At 34.0% G+C, this 23,124-nt stretch overlaps 1 protein-coding gene across 1 annotated transcript; it reads left to right on the top strand.

Moving 5' to 3' along the window:
- Positions 1 to 1,855: 1,855 nt before the first annotated feature.
- LOC134851779 (uncharacterized) lies at positions 1,856 to 11,875 on the top strand. The gene is made up of 4 exons (XM_063868007.1): positions 1,856 to 2,056; positions 7,505 to 7,625; positions 10,210 to 10,463; positions 11,542 to 11,875. The coding sequence occupies exons 1-4, from the start codon at positions 2,023 to 2,025 to the stop codon at positions 11,769 to 11,771; spliced, it is 639 nt and encodes a 212-aa protein (XP_063724077.1). The 5' UTR covers positions 1,856 to 2,022; the 3' UTR covers positions 11,772 to 11,875.
- Positions 11,876 to 23,124: the final 11,249 nt, after the last annotated feature.

The raw sequence follows: 23,124 nt of genomic DNA, 5'->3' as shown, positions 1-23,124 counted from the left end.
TGCATTCTTAGACCCAAAAGTAGAGACATAGAGGAGGTCGGTGGTGCACCTGAACCTCATTTCAGTAGCGGACGAAGAAACTCAATTGGTGCGAACAGAGCGTATTGTGTGAGGCGATGAGTGATCTTCTGCTGTTTGGGAAGATAGCCAAACCCAACATGATGGCCGTGCATTTAAAAAACCACTTCCGCAATCGAATGGGTGAAGTGCACACAGTGCAATGTACGACCTTATGAAACGACGAACCGCGAAGTAACAAAGATTAAGAGACAGTGGATTGGGGCGACTAAAAGAGTCTTTTCTTAGGACACACCGTTTTTTTGTTGGGCCTCGCCGTCAGTTTTTTGGTATCTGAAATAAAATTAAATGATCCGCGCAGTGATTGGATTCGGCTGAAACTTTAGTCCGAATTTTTATACGTCTACTTGATGATGTCTTCTTTGTCGATACTGCGATGACTAACAACTTGTTTTTTCTTGTGTTTTCTTTTGTCAGCATCCTTCACTCTGGGTCATTTCAGTTCACATCCTGATGTGTCCTTCTTCTTCCTGTTCTTAGGTTTTTGTTGCTGTCCTTTTCTATAGATGCATTGTGCAGTTCAAATTGAAAATCCTTTTTGTGCCGGTAGAGTCTTTTCTAGATTGCGTCGCCAAACTCCTAGCCTAAGTCGCGCCCTCAGAGTTTGTTACGACGCACCGACAGTTCATTCATTTCGCGCTGTGAAAGTCTTTTTTGGAGTCGCGCTAGCAGCATATTTTTTTTAAAATTCAAGCCTCCAAAATTCAAAACTTTTTTTATAAGTCGTGTCATCAGCTTTTTGTAGTAGCGCAGCCGCCATCTCAGCGCAGCCGTTAGTAGCAAATCGCACCACCAGTTTTTTTAAGGTCACTCGATTGAAAACTTTTTTCGAGTCGCGCCGTCATTCTTTTCTTATTTCGCGCTATTGTTTTTATTATCACCACCAAAGTTTTTTCTAAAATCATCCCGTCCGTGTTTCTTTATTCGCATCGCCCAAGTTATTCCTAAGTTTCTAAGCAGTCGTTTTCTTGCATTGCTCAGACAGTCTTTTCTAAAGTCATGCCCCAATGTTTTTTGAAGTCTCGGAAAGAGATTGTTGTTTTTTGATTTCTAGACCATTGCGACCAATTTTGCAGTTTTTAGTCTATAGCGACCGAGATCGGGTATTTTTAGATAACCCGGACCAAATATCATTAATTTCACGCTACAGAGCGAGATGTGTCTACGATCAGAGCGATTCTAGAAATTGCGTCAATTTATAGATTTTTTAAAAGTTTACGCAGATACTCTTTTGCTGTGCGTTTTCTTCAAAAACCAGTATTTCTAATCGAAGGTGTCGTTGCCCAGAGTTTTGTTTGAATCACGTGTAACACTTGTGTTGTGATCGTAGGTGGTCTGCATATCTAAATTCCAGACCACCTGTCCAGACTACGAAGACATTCGGCGCGACTTTGAAAGTCTGAAAATAAGTCTGAAATTAACCTCGATCCGGACTAAGAGTACCCAGATTTTTATTCTGGGTCAAAGTGTTGATCACGTTGATTATTCCACAAAAAGTTTTCGCCATGAGTATAACACATTGAGGGAATTACGCAAAGTATTACGCCGGGAGTTCTACAAAAAAAAGTTTTTCGAATAAACAACTTGCTATTTTTCAAATGATTTATTGATATTTTAACAGATTGTTAAACACTCGTCTAATTTTCATTGTTTTTTAAATGATTCGTGATCAATTACATTTGAGTTTAAAAGCTTTTGTGACGCGTGTAATAACTTCTCAAGAAATTCGTAGCTATTCAAATCACGTCAAACTGGAGTTTTTTATGCGTTCATGTTTGATATAAGCTGAATATTTAAGACATTCGTCGTTGACAAAATTCGTACCACCGAATATGTGAATAAAAACTTCTTTTATATTTTAGTTTGATTTTGTTTTAATTTCTTTTTCTGTGCATATTAAACTCTAACAACCCAAAAGACTTCCCAGTTTCTTTTTTTTTCAATATGAATAATTTATTACTTCAATTGTTTATCATCGGTAAGTGAAAACTTTCTCAGAATTCTAAATTTCAATCAAATGCATTTTCAAACTTTGTCACCGCTTTTATCCAGCTCAATTTGCATGAAACCAGATATCAACGTTTGTTTTTATCTTTTTTCGTCTAATTAGTTCTTCGAGATTTTTATCTATAAGCTTTTTGCTCGGGTCAAGTTCGGGTTGTATAGTAAAACAAAACTGCTTGTATCAGAAGACCCAACTTTTTCGAAAAACTTGTAGCACTTACAATGCGATTTGTTTATAACGTTTGGGGTATATTTTGCCGGTGGCTCTAATGGACAGAGACCAAAAAAAACCAAAATCACTTGTTCTGCCTCTCTCCGTAGCACCTTATGTGTTCTTTTTAGCTTGCCTCAATTAAAATTTGAATGATTTCTGAGTAGGATTGACTTGCCAAGCTAACAAAAAAACTGGTAAAAAACCGCGCAAAATTGAATGAATCACAAGTGATTTTTTTCTCTTTCTGAACTGTAAATGATTTTTTTAGATGATATATATCTTTTTCCTTGTTATGCAACATAACCATTCCAACAAAAAAAATTTCAAAACAATTTTCATCAGCAATCGTACACTTTTGTGGTTTTTTGAATACAAACTCTTAGATTCGTTTCAAGGATCTGAAACAAAAACTTTTCCGAAACAGCAATATTGAATCAATTTATAAGAATGTAAAAATTTTTAAAATGTATGAATCTTGTAAAAAAAACAAGTTAAGATGTAAGAGTCTTATACGAAAATGAATTAAGATTTAAGATTTTTATAAGAAAAAGAGTAAACATGTAAAATTCATTTAAAAACTTAACTGATGATGAAAGAACATGATAAAAAAATTGAATCGGATATAAGAAGCCCTAAAGGAAGCTCACAATTAGGCAATGCTTAAGAACTTGGACAAAGTAGTTTCAAACAAAGCTCTCCAGATTCTCTATAGAGGAAGGCGGTAGCTAGATGAATGCGCAAGATTAATTGTGTCTGACAAAAAAACCGACTGAATCTCTTGCCTTGCAAGCTAGCTACCAGTGAGCCAGAGCCAGCGAGAGAAAAGCTAATAAACACGAAAATAAAGTACTAACCAGAAAAAATCAATGGTTCACCAGTGCTTTGTTTGATACTAATCTTACAAGGTATTATATTTTCATGTGATTTTGATTTAAATCAGAAAAAAAAACATAATTTTTCCATGCACGCTAAATATTAATGTTTTGATTTGGTACTTTAATGATGCAAGAGTTTTGTAAGTTTTCAAATTTATTCTTACAAGATAATAGGTTTTTATAAGATTTCGCATTGCATTGTTACCCGGTTACCTTGAGCTAGGTCAAACCAAGAAGGACCTGTTGGAGGCTAAATTAATTGAAATTGATGTTTTTTGGCCTGCATCATGTGGATTTCTTAGTCTAAGCCAGCCTTGATTAGTAATAATATTCCGAACTTCCAAAACATTTTTTGATTTCAACTTTTCATCATCACCAGGGGTTTAAAAGAGATTTTTTTTGTGGGATATGTTAGAAATTGACGTCATAGAGCAGTTTCTATCCTTATTCAGAATCGGGTCTACTGCTACTACCTAATGTTGGTCGGTTAGCTTCGTGCAACTCCTTAGTCCAAAACTAAACAACTGTCTTAGTCCTGCTTTTAGATTATGTAGTTTGAGTACACCTGGAGAAATTGGTAAAACAAGTTTTAGTTCAATTCAGTCAAATTTTCTGATAAGTTGAACAGATCACATTAAATTTTTCATCATTGCAAAGTCGCGCCGAGAGTTTGAGTCTGGAAAGTCTATACATGAGTCGCGCAGTCTCCACCTTGGTCGCTAAGGTAGCGCCGTTTTCATCACCTCGAATGCGAAAGCCTCGAGAGAGTTTTTCATGGTCGCGCGGTCTCCGTCTTCGTCGCAAAAGTCGCGCCGTTTGCACCTCGGTCTCGAAAGTCTGGAAATGGCTGAGTTTGGTTGCACCGTTTTCTGAGTTGCGCTAGTTGAATCGTCTCCATCTTGATAGCGAATGTCTCGGCTGAAATTTTCCGACGCGAAGGACTGAAAATGGCAAATCTTGGTCGCAAAACAGTGGACATAACAAATATGGATCGCGACATTTTGGTCGCGCCATCTCCGTCTAGGTCGCGAAAGTTGCGACAAATCAATGTGATCGAAACAAATTGAATGCCAAGTTTCCGTCGCAAAAGTCCAAATTTGTCTAGATTCAGTTGCCAAAATCTGGTCATGCCAAAATTTCTTGCAAAAGTTTGGACATGAGTCGCGGACTTCGACCCGGGATTAAGATCTTCAGTTTGATTGGTTCTCATAAATGGTTAATTTGGAGAATTTTACATTTTCATAATCGATTTAAACTTATCATAAGTTGAAAGCAGGAATGAAATGAAACCCCGTTAGCTTGCACCGAAATATTTTTTTTTGGTAAATTAGAACCATAAATAAACGCCGAAGTAGTCGAGTCTTACCTCAAACTGAGTCTTTTTTTGTGATGATACGATTTCTTCAAAAAATTCCCAAAAAATTTAAGTTGTTTATAGAATAACAAACATGTCAGAATTTTTTATATTTTCAGTTTAATATACCATTCTTTTTAGAATTTTTTGAATATCGTTTCACTTTTTTCATTTTTTCAGTACAAAAACGGCTTAAAATTTAGAAAAAAAAATAATTTTTGAAAAACGCGTGAAGATTTTGTTTTTCATTAACATTGTGAAAGTTTCATTGTGGCTTGAACATTCTGTGATATCTTTTTTTTCTAACAGTTAGCGTTTTTGAAAAATTTTGATGAGTCACAACAGTTTTTGGCCATTTTTTTTCTCACCCATTATCCTATTCACCATCAAATCTAAAAAAATTTGTACTTTATTTTACTTTTAAAATTAGTTTCGTACTTTGCCAATTTTTATTTTTCAGTATTGCCGTTTTCAATTTTATTCAGTTGCTTCTCATTAACAAAATCAAAAATAGAAAACAAATGAATAATTTTCAAAAAAAAATTGACTTTTTTTTGTTGTTTTTATAATTTTTTTGATATATTAGAAAAAGCATTCGGTCACAGCCAATTCATCAATTTTCATGTTTAAAAACTCAACTCAACTACTAGTGCGTGAGACAATTTGGCCAAAAATTGTTCACACAACTTTAACATTTTAAAACAAGCACGCAAAAACTTTTCAGATGCGGCAAAACATCAAGGCTTTAATTAGACAGATAGCTTATAATCAATTTTTTTTAATTGCTTTTGTATACAAAGCACTTAACAAAGAAATTGCACTTGTAAAACAAACCCAACTAAATTTTCATAACGCAGATTTTCATACAACTTAACGTTTTCTATATTTAGAGCAGTGGCTGAACAAAAACAAAGGCACGCACTATTCAATAGTTAACCAATTTACTTGACAGGGGACCCAAAATTGAAATTGTTAAAGGCATTCAAAGACGATTTAAGTTATAGGGTTGGCCACCTGTATCATGCCTAGGGCGGGGGAAGAGTGCAACTACCTATCAGGTAATTTGGGTAGTTGGTTGAAAGTCTTAAATCAAACCTTGAGCTTCCTTAAAATTTTAGCCTGACAAATTACAACTTGGATGCGAGCATGTACTAATTTTGAGGGAGCATAGACTGAGAAAAAACTCGATTGTTTTCAAAAGTTTGCCTCCGGAGCAGAAACTGTTGCCTAAAAATAGCTTTTCAGAAGAGCTCATGTACTTACCTAGAAAAACTAAATTTATACTTGACGGATCGACGCTTTAAAATTTACTTGATTTAAAGTTCGGAGCTCACTTTGAAAGGTACTTTACGACCTACATTTTCTTAAATGCTTCCAAATCAAATAGTAAAAATATCAAAACTGCTCGTATCAGGGGTAAGCCCTGAATGTTCCGACTGCCTTTTAAGGTCTATGGAGCAGCAAGAACGTGAAAAACTTAAATGTAATAAAATAAAAAAAATTTTGTAAAAACATCACTCCACACGCCCTATTAAGTACAACGTGACAGATTTTGCTCCTATTAACAAATCAATTAAGACATATAAGCTTCCTTGAATCAATTTGGAACAATTTCTCAATTTGAATCTCGCTTACGCGTTAATAGCGCGAAAGAAATAGCGCGTTTATTGTCCCAAATTGGTAAAAATGGCTATCTTTAAACCCCATAGCTTTCTGAAAAACTATTACAGGTGAAAAATTTTTTCCAATTGAGCTCAGGACAACAATCCCTTTCGAATGATGAAGAAAATTTTGTCAAAAAAGGCTATTTAAAACGTCGAAACTTGTCTGACGAAAAAAAACCCATCCCGAGCACAAATATTCCTTTACTTTCGTTACGAAAATCAGAACAAAAAAAATTTTTGGAAAATATAATCGATTTTTTTTGTGGTAATTTATTATTCACCGACTTGTATGTTACTATGGGAAGTATACTAAGTATTTTGCTATTTCTTTTCTGAATGAAAAAACTTTATAATTTTTGTTTCGCAAAAAATTATTCTTACAACCCATCTGTTAATAGTTAATCGTGATTTGAGGAGAACTTCGAGTTAATCAGGGCCAAAAAAAGGGTTGGGTTTGTTTATTTTTGACTTTTTGACTGAACCGAAAGACAATTTTAATAATCACACAAAAAAAAAATTTAGAGAACGTCCGAACTTGCCACGAGAATATCCAATTGAAATAAATCCTCCAGAGTTTATCCTGAAAGGACTAAATCCCAGGGGGATCTAGGATTTTCTGGAGGGGGGATTTTCTAAAAGATTTCGAAAAATTATGTCGAGCAAATTGAATTTCCGAGCAATTCCAAAGTACTTTAAAGGCCCTGTTTTGGCCAACGTGCCTGCACCGCATGCCAGTTTTTGCCTTAAAATAGTACCAAAGGGGCGGGACCCTTTGGGTAGACAGGAGGTTGAATCCTTGAAAAAGAAAACTGTTCCCATACACCTCCCCAACTGTTCCCTCCCCATAAATCTGTTACTGCTAAACCCCCTAATGTCTGTCAAATCTGATGTGTTTTTTTTTCGGGGTAGCAATTTCAGTGTTCTCGTTGTTTTGAGAACTTTGATATTCATGCATACTCTCCAAAATAATTGAATATAGACACGAATTTGCTATTTCTAAGATTTCGAAAGGCTTAGGTAAAACAGAAAACGCCGTTAAATTGAAACAAAAAGTTGCTAGAATTTTTTTTCAAATCTGTTCACCTGTTCAAAGTGACATACTTTGCAGGGTTCATTAGACTAAAAAAATTTGAAAAAATAGCATAGCTGTTAGGAAATTCAGTTTAAAACAATCGGAGGAGAAACTCGAAAACTTTTCGAATTGTCACGAGCCGGTGATTAAAGGGCATCGCAGTTCTTTGGTTTTTAAGCCTGAAGAGGTTCTCTTTTTGCGTTTATTGCCTCAATTTGCGCTTATCAAATATTGCTGTTTTAGGTGCCACTTTAATGGTTGAATTGTCGAGAGGTGCGTCATGTAGATCTGATGGCGACTGCAGAGCAATGAGCAAGGACAGATGTTGCGATGGAAACTGCAAGGACTCCTGCTTCCAGATGACGTAACATTTTTTTCACTCATTTTTTTAATTTTTATTTTTACTTAACCACAAAATTTATTATAGGCATTGCTGATAAATTGGCTTCTCAATTTTTTAGGATTAACGTATGTTTGTCCTTTTTTCCAAATGACCCCCTAAGTGTGCTGTTTTAACAATTTTTTCTACCAATGTTTGAACTATTTTACTGAAAAAAAAAGATACACCCCCTCCCTCCCATTCATAAATCATTTTGCAGCAATTGTGCTTACGGTAATAGACGACGACGCTTCATAAATGGTTTTGAGATATCAAATCAATTATTATTCAATTATTTGAAAACATATATGAAATGCCAAATCTGGAACAACTAATCAAGGGGGTGAGTCAGATTGTCACATTGAAAAGAGATGATTTTTTTTTCATAGTACTAGAACAAAAGTACACTTAGAGTCAATTGAAATAGCTGTTTAAACAACCGAACAGTACGAAAGACCCGAGTCGAGATTTTTTCACCAAATGTGAAGCACGATTTGAGCGGTTTTTTAGACGATTGCGCTCGAAAAAAGGAGTGGTTTTTGAGCGGGCGGCTTTCTACGAATAAGTGAACGGTTTAATTTACATAAATCGCGCAAGTTTTGAACAATTTTTGAGCAGTTTTTATAGATAAACCACTCAAAAACCGTTCAAATCTTGCGCGGTTTTTGTAAATAAACCGCTCAAAAACCGCTCAAATATTGCTTTAAATTAAGTGAAAAATCTTGATTCGGGCAATATAGTGAGCGGAAACGCAACGGAGCACATAACAATTTATTATCAGTTTGCGACTTCCAAAACGATTGTCTTTCAAATATCCATGGGTAGAACAAACAAGCAGAACTGAAAATGTTTTTATTCTGGATGATAAACTACATCTAGTAGAATCTAGGCGCAAAAAAGTTTAACATTTAATTTAATGGACAAAAAACCATGAAAAAATTGAATAAGACAAGCATGGCATTGAAAATCAAAACAAAAATCTACAAAAAAAACTGAAACGGCAACGGCAACGGCAAATTTGTAAAGCAAAACCTCAAATTTATTGTATGCTTTAGTTCATTTTCTGCTAATTTTGATCTCGGCTCACAGCAAAAACCATTCAGCGAATAGGAAATTCTACTGATTCTGATTGGTTGAAATTTTTCCACAAAATAGTCCCCAGGCTGGGGCTTAACCTCTCAGACCCAAAATTTGCGAAAATGGAGGCAAGTCTAACAAGGCGTCTATCAAATTTGACTCACAAAAAATGTGAAGAAATTACTTTCGCATCATTTCAAGGTTGTTCGTATCCCAGGAAAAAAACAAAGGGATAATCGATTGTTTAGAGCCTTGGGCATTTAGACGATAAGTTTGTTTTCACTGAAATAGAAAACTCGAAACGAAGAACACATTATACAATACGTCGTTGTTTGATTGCAATGTCAAGCAAAGTGATCAAAAATAGACAGAACACGACAGGAATGAAAACTAATTCATTCGTTCGGCGACTATCGAATTTGAGAAATTTCAATTCGTGTCAAAATTGCGGAAGTTAAAGGAAGGAAAAGTGCGTTCCAGTCAGCTGACTTCAGAAGCGCGGAAAGTAAAAATTTGTAATCAAACAAAATTTGAGCGCAGAGAGAAAACGATAAAAAAAGGAAAAGAAGAAAACCAAAGAAGATGGCATTACAAAAATGAAAAAAAAATTAAACGGACAAGAAAATTGAAGAAAAGAAGAAGAAATGAGAGTCTGAGTCATCAGCCAGGGTCAGGTGGATAAGCCCGATAAGCACAGCTGACAGTCCAAATAGATGATTACTTTCAGTCCAAGGGTTCTGGAAAGGCTGATACGCCTAGGGAGCTCAGAGCAACGACCGAAGAAGATAGACGAGACAGCCAAGAGATTTAAATACGAATGCGAGCTACGAAGCTTTTGTGACTGAAAAAATGGATTGCACACTTGATGATAAAGTTGGGGGCCCAGGTTCTGTCACCTCTCCAGAATGGCAAGTTTTCAACGGCCAGGGCTGCTGGTAGATTTATTGCTACTTAACCTGTGAATACAGTTCGACAAGAACATGTCAGCGAAATCGACGTCAGAAGACACATGCATAGATCGTTTCAGGAGAATGGTAATGAAATACTAATATGAAGGATCCGAGGTGATAGGACCTTACCCGAACCCGTTGTGGAATCAAGTTGTTGTTCCAAATGATTAATTTTAGAACATGTTATTTCGTTTTCTATCCTTGTGATTCTGTTGTCAATCAGCTCGACTGTAAGCATTGGTCTCATGTTACAGACTGATGAAAAGCTGATCAAAGCAAATGGCTCAGCTTGAATGACCTCGAGAGTTGTTCATCAATCATAGAATTGTGCGTCAATCATAGAATGCATCAATCATGGAATAACATTACGATATGATCAAGGTTACTGCAAGCGCAATACCACAACTCTAAAAAACAATGCCTATATATTTTTCTTTTGCTCTTATTTTTTGTGCAATGGTCAAGTGTTCAACCGGATCCTCTTTTATATCTTTCAAGCCCCCCGTAATGATGAAAAAGTATCAAAAATGGCGTTGTTTCAGGACACTCGGGTGGACTCTGCTCTCAATTGGCCTGTTCGTGGTATGCAGTCCCTTCTTCATCATCATCTTCATCTGCTGCATTTCCGGCTGCTCCTCCTACTGCGCCGACAAAGGGGGAGGGGGAGGGGGAGGAGGGGTTGATTCGGAGCAACATGGACACTGTAATGACACTGCCGGATTGAATGGTTGTGGTCGTTGCAGAACTACTGTGGTTCGCGTGCAAGAAACTCAATTCGGTAGTGGCGAACAATTAAGTTAGTAGGAAAAATATCAGGAAGATCATTTTAAGTAGAATTTCAAAAAAAACTTCATCACTTTTAGATGCGCAAAAAGGTTTTTCTTCTCGACTGAACTTTCTCCAAAAGAAACGATTGCATACCAAATTAATAAAAACTTTCAAATTTTAAGTAACGACCATGTGAGTTCAAAAAACGATCAATTATTATGATAAATTATCAAAAACTGCTGAGCTGTTCTCGTTGTTTCGACCTTCGAGAATTTTTTCAGCCAATTTTATGCATATCAAAGTTAGTACGATCATTGAGGGTCAACTGTGATATACGAATAAACATTTTCAGCCGCAATTCGCATTCTAGTTTTATTTCAAAACGTTCTCGCAGTGTCGCGAAAAAAGTTTCTCTTTTAAGACTACTGATTGTTTACACTGAAATCTCAGGTTGAATTTTCCGAGCTTTTTCTAATGTATTTAATAATAAATTCCTATGACTCATTAACTAATCAGTCTTACAGACTACAAAACAAACAGCAATAAACAAAAAAAAACTTTTTATAGTTTCCTAGATTTACATTTTGAGATGGAATTTTGCGTGGTGGAAGAGTTCTATGCTACTATTATCAGGGGTGGATCTAGAATTTTCTCGAAGGGAGGGCGGATTTTCCAAATCATTTTTTAGAAAATGTTGACCAAAAAATCACGTTTTTTTGGCGCGCACTCCTTTTCAAGCGCCAATTAGCATGTATTACTTAATAAGCATATATTACCGCCAATAGCACCTTAGAAAAATTTTAGGATTGGTCGACCGAAAACGGATGCCATTTAATAATACCAAAGGGGGACCCTTTGGTTGATGATGGGGTCAAATCCCTGAAAAGATAAAGGCCTCTAAAGCCGCTTGAAGCTTTAATACATTCGCCTCTAAAGCCGTTTGATCCATTTGAAGCTTTAATACATTCGCCTCCGCTCCTAACTATTATCGTTTCGGAATAAATACTGGGAATTTTTCCTCTTTGTTTGTTTTTTTATTTTGATGTTACTCATTTATCACTTGAGTTTTAGCCCGCATCGTTTCATTTTACCAATAATATTTATAGCGGCAGATGATGTGATGATCAGCACAAGCAGTATAAACAGAGAACTCCTGCCCCCACCCTACTCCAGAAGGGGTTATAGGTCAACAGACGGTGACAGCCAGGTACCCCAGCAGACAATACTAAGGGCCACTACTATGTCCGAGCCCCCTCCCTATCCGGGGGCAGCTCTAGTCATAGGAGCCACACCTCAACAAACACAACAACATATTCGCCAACTTTCGAATAACTAGCCCCACATTTTAGTCTGGTTTTATTATATTTAACAGTTTGCTCTCCCCTATCAGAACATTTTTCAGAGCACACTTTTCTGATCTTTGACTAATGTATTTACTCGTCTCACAACTTTCATTAATCGGATCGGCAATTTTTTGAGTTGCTACAGCCAAATGAGTAGACTACAAAATCAATTTATGAGAAAATTTTGAAGGCTCCTTTTTTCGCTTTTTGCAATCAATTTTTGTTTTTTGGACAGTTTTCTGTTTCTAAAACTTCAAGGAGATACCACCATTGCAACCGAAATTGGTCGGTCTGTGGTAGACTTGAAGCTAGAGGTCAAGTAAGAGCTCATCCTCACACCCTATTTTTGTCATATTGTTTTATCATCTGATGTTCTAATTCGTCATGATTCTTTAATTAGTTGTCTGGTTATAATTCGCCATCATCCTATAATTAGTTATCTGGTTATAAAGCGTGGTTGATGTTGAAAACCTTCCAAAAAGTTCCTAAAACTGTCCTTGTTGGCCTGTTTTTTTTAAAACTTGGCTGCGGCGGAAGTTTGTTCAAAAACATATTTCGATTTGGAAGAGCTCGCAAGATCAATATTGGTCCATATTAAAAAATAGGTCGACAAAGAAGTTTTCGAAATTTTGTTGCAAATCATATCCCCCCTCCCCTCACTCCTTCGCAAATATCTTAGGTCCGCACCTGGTTATGACTCTTAGTTTTTGTCGAAGTTCACGGAGAGCAAACGTTGATCCATTTGAAGCTTTAATACATTCGCATTCGGTGCTACATGTTAAGCTGTCGCCAAAATATTCTTCAATCTTTTTTGACTTTAATTTAATCGTTTTTTGTTTTGGAAAATGAAAATCAGACTTGGAGTTTGAACCCAAAAAGCTGAATATCAGCTTCCATAACTTGAATTTAGTGCACGCTGAGAACAACGTGAAAAAAATCTGAACTGTTCATGATTTATTCACAGCATAGTGAACTCATTGTGACGTATTACGAAAAAAACTTGAACAAAACCTGATTAACGGTTTATTTTTTTGAAATGGCCGCATCTGTTTCGTCTTTTGGCTTGATTGACAATTTGCTGTACAAAAATGACATCGAGGGACTGCAAAAATTTATGGACGAGAATCCACGACAGCTGATAGAGGATCCAGGTCTAGTGCAACAAGCGAGATCTCTCGAGGCAGTCCGGGCACTTCTGCAACTTGAAAAATACAAACCAAAAAACAAGGTTCTTTTTACAAATTTACAATATTAGCTGTACAACATTAATGAACAACACTAAATGCCAATTGACAAAACTGTTAGGTAAGTTAGCTATTTTCAAAGGCACTTTGGATTACGTTGACTTATACGTCGAAATCAGAGAAGAAAATTGTTTCATATTTTTCTTCTGCTTCTTAATTGTCTGACGCATATTTCCATTTTTGGTCAGCTTGGTAATAAACCCTCTTCACTTAAGTTACACTACTGACAAAACTAAGTGCAAATTCAGGATTTTACTCTCTTAAACGGCTGTTTTCAATGTCCATTTTTGACAACATTTACTTCAAAATTCAGTAAACATTGTCCAAAAAGTAAAAATTACCGAAGTAAACATTGTCCAAAAAGGACAAAAAAACAGACTTTTGAGAGAATAAAATCTTCAATTTGCGCTTCATTTTCGCCACTAGTATATCAAAAAGAAAAGAAAACTTTTTCAGAATGTGATCCATTTTACTGATATCTAAATAAAGCGGTGAATGAATTTGAAAACTGCAGTAATGCAAATTAAACAACAATTAAAAGCACAAATTAGTTAGAATTGATTTTCGTTGGCTAAGATATTGTCTAGATGCTCGATTTTTTTTGTATATTAAATCCATAAAATCCATTGTTTTTGTAGATAAACTTTTTGCAGCTTTCTGCAAAACTCGAATCCCAACAAACATGTTGGGGGAGGGGGTTGTTGTGGGGTAAATTTGTTGGAGCATGAGGTTGGCATATAAAACAGAGACCTATAGTTTATTATGAAAGTCGAATAAAAAACAGAAATTTAAAAAAAAACAGAAAGAAATTTATTGAGCGAACAAAATAATTCAATTAAGTTTAAATTTGGTTTTAAGAATTACATTACGTAGCGAAACTGTGCCTTTTGAGAAATTTAAGTGGATTCCGGAACAGCGACGCTCCCTTTGTTCTTCTTTTGTTCATCCATTTCCTTTGATCGTTGCAACAACCCGGGATCACCAAAAATACTAGTCATACAATTTCCATATGCGGAAAAATGCTAGTCATACACTTTTCATGCAATTCCATACGTACAGAAAATTACATGAAAGGTATATGATTAGTATTTTTTTTCATATATGGAAATTGTATGACTAGCATTTTCCATAAACCAAAAATAATGATTTTTTACATTTTAATTTCACAAAATTTTTTGGTTGTGTTCGTAACCGAACAGAAATAACATAAACCTTGATTACTCAAACGTAGTAACCAACGGCATGGCCTTCTCGCATTGAAAATGCATTGGAAACAGCCTGATATGTGTTACTTCTGTCTCAGACAAACAATATAACGAAAGTAATGAACTTTTAAATTTTGGCAATAATTTTCAAAAATGATTAATTTTAAAATTTGAATTATTAAATTACCAAACATTGATCAAGGCATTCAAAAACATGTCATACAAAAGAACGAGGAATTTTAAGCGTTTTTGAAAAAATTTATGAAGAGAAAAGGAAAAAAATCCAATATTAGTATATCCAGGACTACGTTATACACACAAAAAATTTAAATTTACATGCAAAATTTTTTTTCTTCAAAATATGTTTGTTTGAATATGAAAATCAATTTGCGGTTGAAAAAAACATAAAATGTTTGGGGGCAATTGTCGTCGCCATCATATATGGAAATTGTATGAATAGTGTTTTTTTTCCAGAAAACTAAAACAAAAAAAGTCAAAGTTTTCAGTCGTAGCAGCCCAAAAAACGCTTAAATGCTTTGCCAGCAGTTGAATTGAATGTTCAAAATTTTTTTTTCAAAGAAAAAATTTTTAAAAAAAATTCTAATCATACAATTTCCATATATGGAAATTGTATGGTTAGCATTTTTTTTCATACCATTTTTTTCCTTTTATTTATGAAGAGACACCAAATTCGATACCAAAACAACTATAAAATACCTTTAAAGTTCGACTAAATTCATTTTGCAAAAATGCATGAAATTTGTATGACTAGCATTTTTCCATAGACTAAGTGTATAAAATTGTATGACTAGCATTTTCGGTCTATGGAGGTCAACCCGGGAAACTCTTAACATGTTTACAGACTTGTCTCTGGAAGGAACATACATTATGGGCCTATCCAGTGCGCAGCTTGGCCTCGTAATGTAAGAAATGAAACTAGTACAACAGAGAGATTAATTTAAAAAAATGATACTGTATCACTGTAAGTGATTAATTTGGGTTACCTTTTGTTTTGATAATTGTTATTCAAAAGAAGCTGAAAAAATTGGTTTTAATTAATTCATAACATTTTTTAATGCTTCAAAAATTTTTAGTTGTTTACTCTATTTTGAATCAACTACAAACGATTGTTTTTAAATTCTAGAGAGACATTTTATAAAAATCCTATATAGTTGATTGTTATCACGAAACTTCAGTGCGGGACAGCCAATTTTCGATCAGAGAAAAACTCAGTAAAAAAGTGTTTTTGGGATTTCCCAAAATCTATATACAGCATATAAACTAATGGACAAAACCAACACAAAAATACCCACAGTAGAACAAAAATTACCCTCAACATTTTCGGCCTGAGATTCCAAAATGAATTTGAAGAGCTTGCCGTTGATTTCTGGGCCCAAAAAATCTCGAATAACTGGAAATTTGATTTGGTTTTATGCTTTTTTCTAATGAGTCCCATTCAAAAAAGTTTTTAAAATGTTTGGTCCCGCTAGGTTGCTTGAAGGTCAAGATGACGGAAACAAAACGTGACCTTTCTATTTATTCCTAATCAAATATACTTTTTAATTTGTAAGAAAATTGACCTAGTAACAAAATCATCTCGCTGGCTTAACATTTTGGCACAACAAATTGCATTTCCACCCAAAAATGATTTTGAAACTTGACAAAAAAGAATTTTTTTTACATGCAAGTAATGAATAATTTGATAGGTTGTGCACGATGATGAATAAATCTGCCGATTGCTTATGTATTGTCCTTTGGATTTAAAATCAACAATAATCAAAAGTGAAAATCGGGTCAAATTTTGCGGGCAAAATAGTACAAAGACTGTGGGTACCAAACCAGCACAAATTTTAGCAAGTCTGTTGTGTCGTAAGGTAGTTGAATGGTATTTTGAGCTGCTCTTCCACAGAACAAGATTAAATGGCTTTTCTCTTTTTACTTTTCAAGTTGGTTTTGGCCTCAGATGCGATCTTTGCGCTCTGTAGCCAAACCAAAATTTCTTTGATAAAAGTATTTCAAATCAAAATAACGGTCGCCCGAAAAATGATTATTTTTATCGGATCTTCTTTTTACGGAGTAAGTTCCATTTTCCCTACAAATAAAACATGAGTTCTGTTTGAGCCAATAATCAACTAGTTTTTTTGTTCAAACCAAATGATTAAAGATTGAAAAAAGCCTTTTTCAATTGTTTTGGATATATTTTTGGAGCAAAAATAAATTAAAGAAACATTTTTGAGACAATAGTTAATTTTTTTCCGCTTAATTAAAACAAAAGCTAAACAATTCTACATGAACAAAAGTCAACTCAAATTAAAGCTCAGAATGTTAAAAAAATGATTAAAATCCATTTCCAAAGGGACCATTTTAGACAAAACATATTCAAGGACCATTTTTGACAAAATTTACTCAAAGTTTTAACAAATTTTTAAATGAACAGTGAGCATTAAATCCCAGCTCTTTTTATCATCTTTTATACAACTTTGGTTAATAAAATGCCCTTAATAGGTTTCCGAAGAGAATGATTTTTTTAATCATGCGGAGTGGAAAAAAATGACCGATAAATTATAAATAGGAGCCTGATCTAAACTACATTTTATAATTGGATAAATTGGATATTTTACCACTGTAAAATATTTAATTTTAATCAATAATAATCCATCTAACTAACGCCCCATTTATTTGTAAGTGCTGAAATTACTTGTAATTTCAGCACCAGAGAGATTTGAAATTAACTTAGAAATTAGTTGCCTCTCCAAGAGAACTTCAGCAGCCGCAATAAACCAGTATACCCTAGATCTATTGAGCCTAGCAGAGACTAGTTATCCACCCTGAGACTAGTAAGTATAAGAGTAAGATTAGGATCGGTATTAGACTAAGAAGTTGCACGAATCTATCCGGCCGAAAATAAGATAGCGTGACGAGCAGACGGTGTACCCTATCCGAAATTACTCTATGAGTTAACCACATTAGTCTTAACTCATCTGGTGCGACCATAAGTCTCGAATAAGACCTTAATAGCTTAGAACTAACCAAATTTAGATTAGAATTTAGACAAAACATTTTCAAAATGTTGCACGATAATAATTTAATTGAAATGTCTCTACGACTCAGTAGATCAGAGCCGATATTCTGAACGATACTAGAACTACCCAGAATTGGAAGAAGACCTCGGACAAGAGTCGATATACGACTAAGTAGAAACTTACCATTTAGTTTTATGGTTGTACAGCAAAAGCCAACACAAACTTTTGTATTAAGAATCTTATTAGCAATGAATTTAGATTTTCATTTGCAAACATAAAATTTTGAAGTAAATCTTCATGATAATTTCAGGCGCATAACAAAATTATTAATGTACAATAACGATTGATAAAAAGATCTCAGATCGTTTTCTTAATTTCTGCAGTATTATATAAAACATTATAATAAATTGTTAGTAATCATGAATCATCTTGTTGTTCCAGCTTCATCGCCTAAACATAACAGCAATCATAAGCTCACTAATATCATAAAAACTAAATTTTTTTCTTAAATAAATTTAAACCATTTTAAAATTAATTTCACTTAATTTTAAAAATCAGATCATCAAGGCTTATCCTTGGATCTTAATAAATTTTCTATTTCACTAAGTTTAAAACCTGATCATCATGGCCTATCCTTGGATCAAAAAGAACAATTTTGTTCTCCCCCACCCACTTAGAAAGTGTCTAACGACCTCAAACTTCGATTCACTATCCAACCCTTCCAAAAAACCCAGGGCTAATACAAATTTTTCAATAAAACTAACCATTCAAATTAAGATAAACAGTGAAGAACTTCGGTTATTCATCCTTCACTTGAACCCTCCTCTTACCAGACCCAGGATAGATCTTAGACTTAGTAAGTTTAAAATAGTATCTAATGAACTACTTGCGTTCTAATTATACCTGAACCGTGTGGATCGATTTACTATTCTCCAACCCTTGAACACAATCACTACCCCTAAGTAAGATTAAGTAAGTTAACACCTTAGCTTAGACTAGCCACGAGAAATTAAAAAATCATTCTTCGGAATTGATATACTTTTCTCTCCAACCCTGAACAAAAAGACCCAGGTTAAGCTAACCAAAAAATCGTAAGGACTAACAGTCTAAGGGAATAGAAATAACTAACAACTTCTTGCATCCCTCATCCTAAACCTTATGTCATTCAAAAACTTAGGAAATAAACAAACAATCGTTTCACCCAACTGTGAAATAGATTACAAAAAAAACGATCTTGTAATCACACCTCATACACAAACATTTGGATACATTAGAACAAAACGACAAACAATAAAAAGAAAAATTATAAACAAACAAAGACAAATACCAGGAAAAAGATTTTTAAAAAATAGAAACGCATTTTCTGAATCAGAAGCCAGCAGTTTAGACAAACTATACAAATTAAAAAAATCAATAGATAAAAATTGTCCCATTCATGATCAACTATATTTTTCCGACTCAGAAACAACTTCAAAAAGAGGAAAAAGAAGAATAAAAAGCAATACAAACACAAACCAGTACACTTGTATAATTGGAATCAACCAATTAGACACATCGATAGTTATATATTAACAGTCATCAAACGAAAAAATGAGCTAGACTCACAGTGACGATAGTCCAGATGACGAAGCAATTTTTACCTTTCTTATAGATTCACTCGACGATAGAGGACAACACGATTATTGCAAGAACTTACTCGTAAATTTGTTTGAACCAGGAATCAGTCCATGCAAACAAGAATTCCCAGATGTAAAAACCAAAAGACAAATTATTGAACATTATTTGAAAGACATATGTAATCTAACACAAAAATATGGAATCTACACCATAGAATTCAGCACACCAAATACAGCCCATCGCAAATATGTAATTCAAACAGACGATATTGAATTAGAATTTTCAAAAGTATTCATAGAGTATATCAAAAGCATACAATATCATAATGCACAAAGAGCAAACTCCATATTCACTAACGAAGTTTTTGCAATAATATATATTGTTATATATCAATATTAGAAAAAACAGAAGTTCAAAGTATCTCACCAACTGAAACATCTAGACATACACAAGTACGAAATGAAATCAAAGTATTTTCAACATTTCTACATATAATTCGCGAAACTCTCACTAAAGATAATGTTTCACAACACACTATACATGATTTAAAAAAGATTTTAGCATGGTTTATATTAGATTATTTCACCCACAATTTAGACTTAATTTCACAAGCAAGAAAAAGTATCAGACCTCAAAATACAAATGACGACACTGCTCTTTCAGAACAATCAGATTACGTTTGGGACCCTGAATGGTCTCATCATGCATTTCTAAATATCCCACAAGATATCTCAAGTCAAGCAATAAGTACAATATCTTATCACAGAGATTATATAAAAGTAATACCATTAACCATTGATGCAACACCATTGAACTATAATACATTTTTAACTGATACACGAAATAACAGTTTAAATTCGACCGTCATACATAACGAAAACCTTAATGGAACTAGAAATCTTACAAAACAAGATATTCAAACACCATCACACTTCATAAATGAAGAAATCGTCCAAACAACAACAACTACACAACAAAGTATTTCACCAATACACCCTAATTTGACAACACCAAGAAATACAAATACGTCACAAACACAGGTAACCTTACAATCGACCGTTAAACCTTCGGTTGCTCCAAAATATTCACTTATGGGTTATCAAACGTATAGACCAATGAAAATACCGTCAAAAACACGAAAACCATTCACAAGAAACACCTTTGCAGAACACAATTATAATTATACTCACAAACCAAGAACAAACCAATCTCCCCGAAAAAACACACGTATGTTCCCATTATTGGAATCTACCGAAAACATTGACCAATTCAGTAAATTTTCCAGATAATCCACAACCTACACAGGATTATACTGAAAATTACCCATTCTTTCAACAAAATAAAAATAACCAACATACACCATATAATACAAACTATTTATCATCCGATGAAGATGATTATCACCAACCAGATAATTTTGCACCATATACTAAAGAATATCGCACACAAAGACCGCGACAATCTCAACCATCTCGAAATAAAAAAATTTACCCACAAAACCCAACAGATGTACAAAATCCACAACAAATGCTTATGCAAAACCCATTTCACACACAATCTTTTCAGCCAATACAACCGCAAAATCCAATGTCAAGGCATTTTTATCAACCAACTCAAATACAAAATGAAATACCGCTTCCATTCTACCTTCAGCAACACGAAATAACAAAAAATCAACTTTCAAATTTTTCACAAATGCCAAACGCCGCAGAATCACTACAAATGACAATGAATCCATACCTCATGGGTGGATCGTCAATAACATCCAATAAACTACTGATGGTATTCACAGGAACAGGCCCTGAATTTTCTGTAGAAGATTATCTAAATGCAGTAACAGCAAATTTGATTTTTAACATAGGACCCGAACCAATTAATACGCCACTACATCAAAATTGGATACATAGACGCACAGCACTAATACAAACAACCCTAGATGGCGCAGCTCAAAAATGGTTTTCAGTATTACCCATAGAAATAAAATCAGACTGGAAAAGATTCACACAAGAATTTTCAAAATTGTTTGACTCTGAAGGAAACAAACAACACCAAAGAGTTGTATGTAATGAAATTCGCAGATTACCAAATGAAACAATCAAACAATTAGCAGTACATATCGAAACACTAGTTCGAAAAGCATATTCACTTAATACACATGACTATAAAAACACAAAAATGACAGAAATTTTAATGATGACCTTAACACCTCAATTAAGGAAAATAGCGATAAAAAAGAGAGCATCTCATCCTTTCTCAGTTCGAGAACCAGACTTAGATTTTCGGAAACTAGTAGATAAATTAGAACAAGCAGAAATCACAATGAAACTCCAAGAAACAGAAAATCTAAAACTGTAATATGTTAATCGAATTGAAACAAACACTACACATATAAATAACATACAGGAATCAGATACAGACCTGATTGAAAAAATCACTGAAATACTAAATTTCTATGAAAAACATCCGAACCTTAAAAACAAACCATCCTTCAAAAAATGGTGTAATTATTGCCGACGATACGGACACAGTATTTCCGAATGCAAAACAACAAGACAATCAGAATAAACCTCAAAAGCATAAAGAACCAAATAAATCGTTCTATCAATATATGAAATCTACCAAACAAAAATATATATAGTAATAACAGTTCAGGAAAACCACTTCCGAATAACACCAATTACACAAGGAATCAATCACCATATAACTCAAGTTATAGAGGAAGATCACCAGAACGAAGAAATACACAAAATTCTTCACAAAATAGACATAATCGATCTAATAGCCAAAATAACCAAAATAACTATTCACGATCAAATTCCAAAACAACACAATTTGTTTCTGGATCCAGTTTCGAATCAAACCCAAGGAATAGACACTATTCCAATAATCAATCACGAAACTCATCGTACAACAGAAATAGAAACTATTCACATAATAGAAATAGAAGTTATTCAACCAATCGAAATCAGAATTACCCGAACAATCGATCAAGAAATAATTCATACAATAGATCAAACTATCACAGATCAAATGATAATTATAAAAACAGATCATAAAATAATTCACAAAATCGAAATTCAAGTTACAATAATCGATATAGAAATTATTCCCAGTCACCACACAGGAATAATAACCATTATCATGATTCTAAACATCGATACAGAAGTAGCACACCAAAACATCAAAGACACATTAACCAAGTGCAGACAAATGAAGAAACAACATCAGACCGCCCAGGTATTGATGACACAGGAAGTAACGAACTACAACTAAATCATATAAATTGTGAATCGTCAGATACAGAAAATGATACAGATAATACCATCTCTCTAAATATGATAACAGTCGAAAACGAGTATGAATCTATCATATATGAACAACTTTTTACATCACATATATATGAAAATCAATTGGAACTCCTTCACAACTATTATACTGGACCCAGTCATACTACACAAGCTACACAAGAAGTAAACGAAATTAACACGGTAATTAAACCCGATGAAAAAGATGAAACTCAATGCTCAAATACAAAACATATTTCTCAAAATATACAAAATCAACAACCCAGAGAAAAAATTTGGACAATCCCATTTCTCTTAGAAAGCCCAAGAAACAACGAATTTCAACCACCAGATCTTGAAATTGATTCTTTAATTGGTTCAGGAGCAGAATCAAATATAATTAGTATTCCCACATGGAATGAAATCCAAACATTACATCCAAAAATAACGCCTCTTGCAACCTCTAGTAAACTAGCAACAGCACAAGGATCAACATTAGTAAATTATGGAAAAATCCAATTATTCCTTCTCCCCACGAGAACAATGGAACAAAATAAAATTTTAAGCAAACCGTTCGAACAAATATTTCATATTACTGATATTAAGCACAATATCATTGGCATACCATTTATATCTAAATATATACCAACAATCAGCATCTTAAATAGTAAAATACTGATTAAAGATAAATACACAAAAACAAAAATTACAGCCCTAACATTCTTCCAAAGAATAAACAAACAACCACCATTCTTCTCAAAATTTTACACAATTTACAATCAACAACGGAAAGACCTGAAACCACTATCAGGAAATATATATAATTTTTCAATAAAACAAGTTCACCAGTATGATAAAAGTCAAAATAAACAACAACTTTATATGTCAGACATCGAATTTAAACCTGTTCACAAATTTTTCAAAATCACGATCTCATCTATCAAATATTTGAAAAACACGAATTCCGACATCA

Source organism: Symsagittifera roscoffensis, chromosome 7 (assembly GCF_963678635.1).
Source record: "Symsagittifera roscoffensis chromosome 7, txSymRosc1.1, whole genome shotgun sequence".
Taxonomy (NCBI): domain Eukaryota; kingdom Metazoa; phylum Xenacoelomorpha; order Acoela; family Convolutidae; genus Symsagittifera; species Symsagittifera roscoffensis.
Note: the sequence above shows the minus strand (reverse complement) of the source record. Positions and strands in the feature narration are given on the sequence as shown.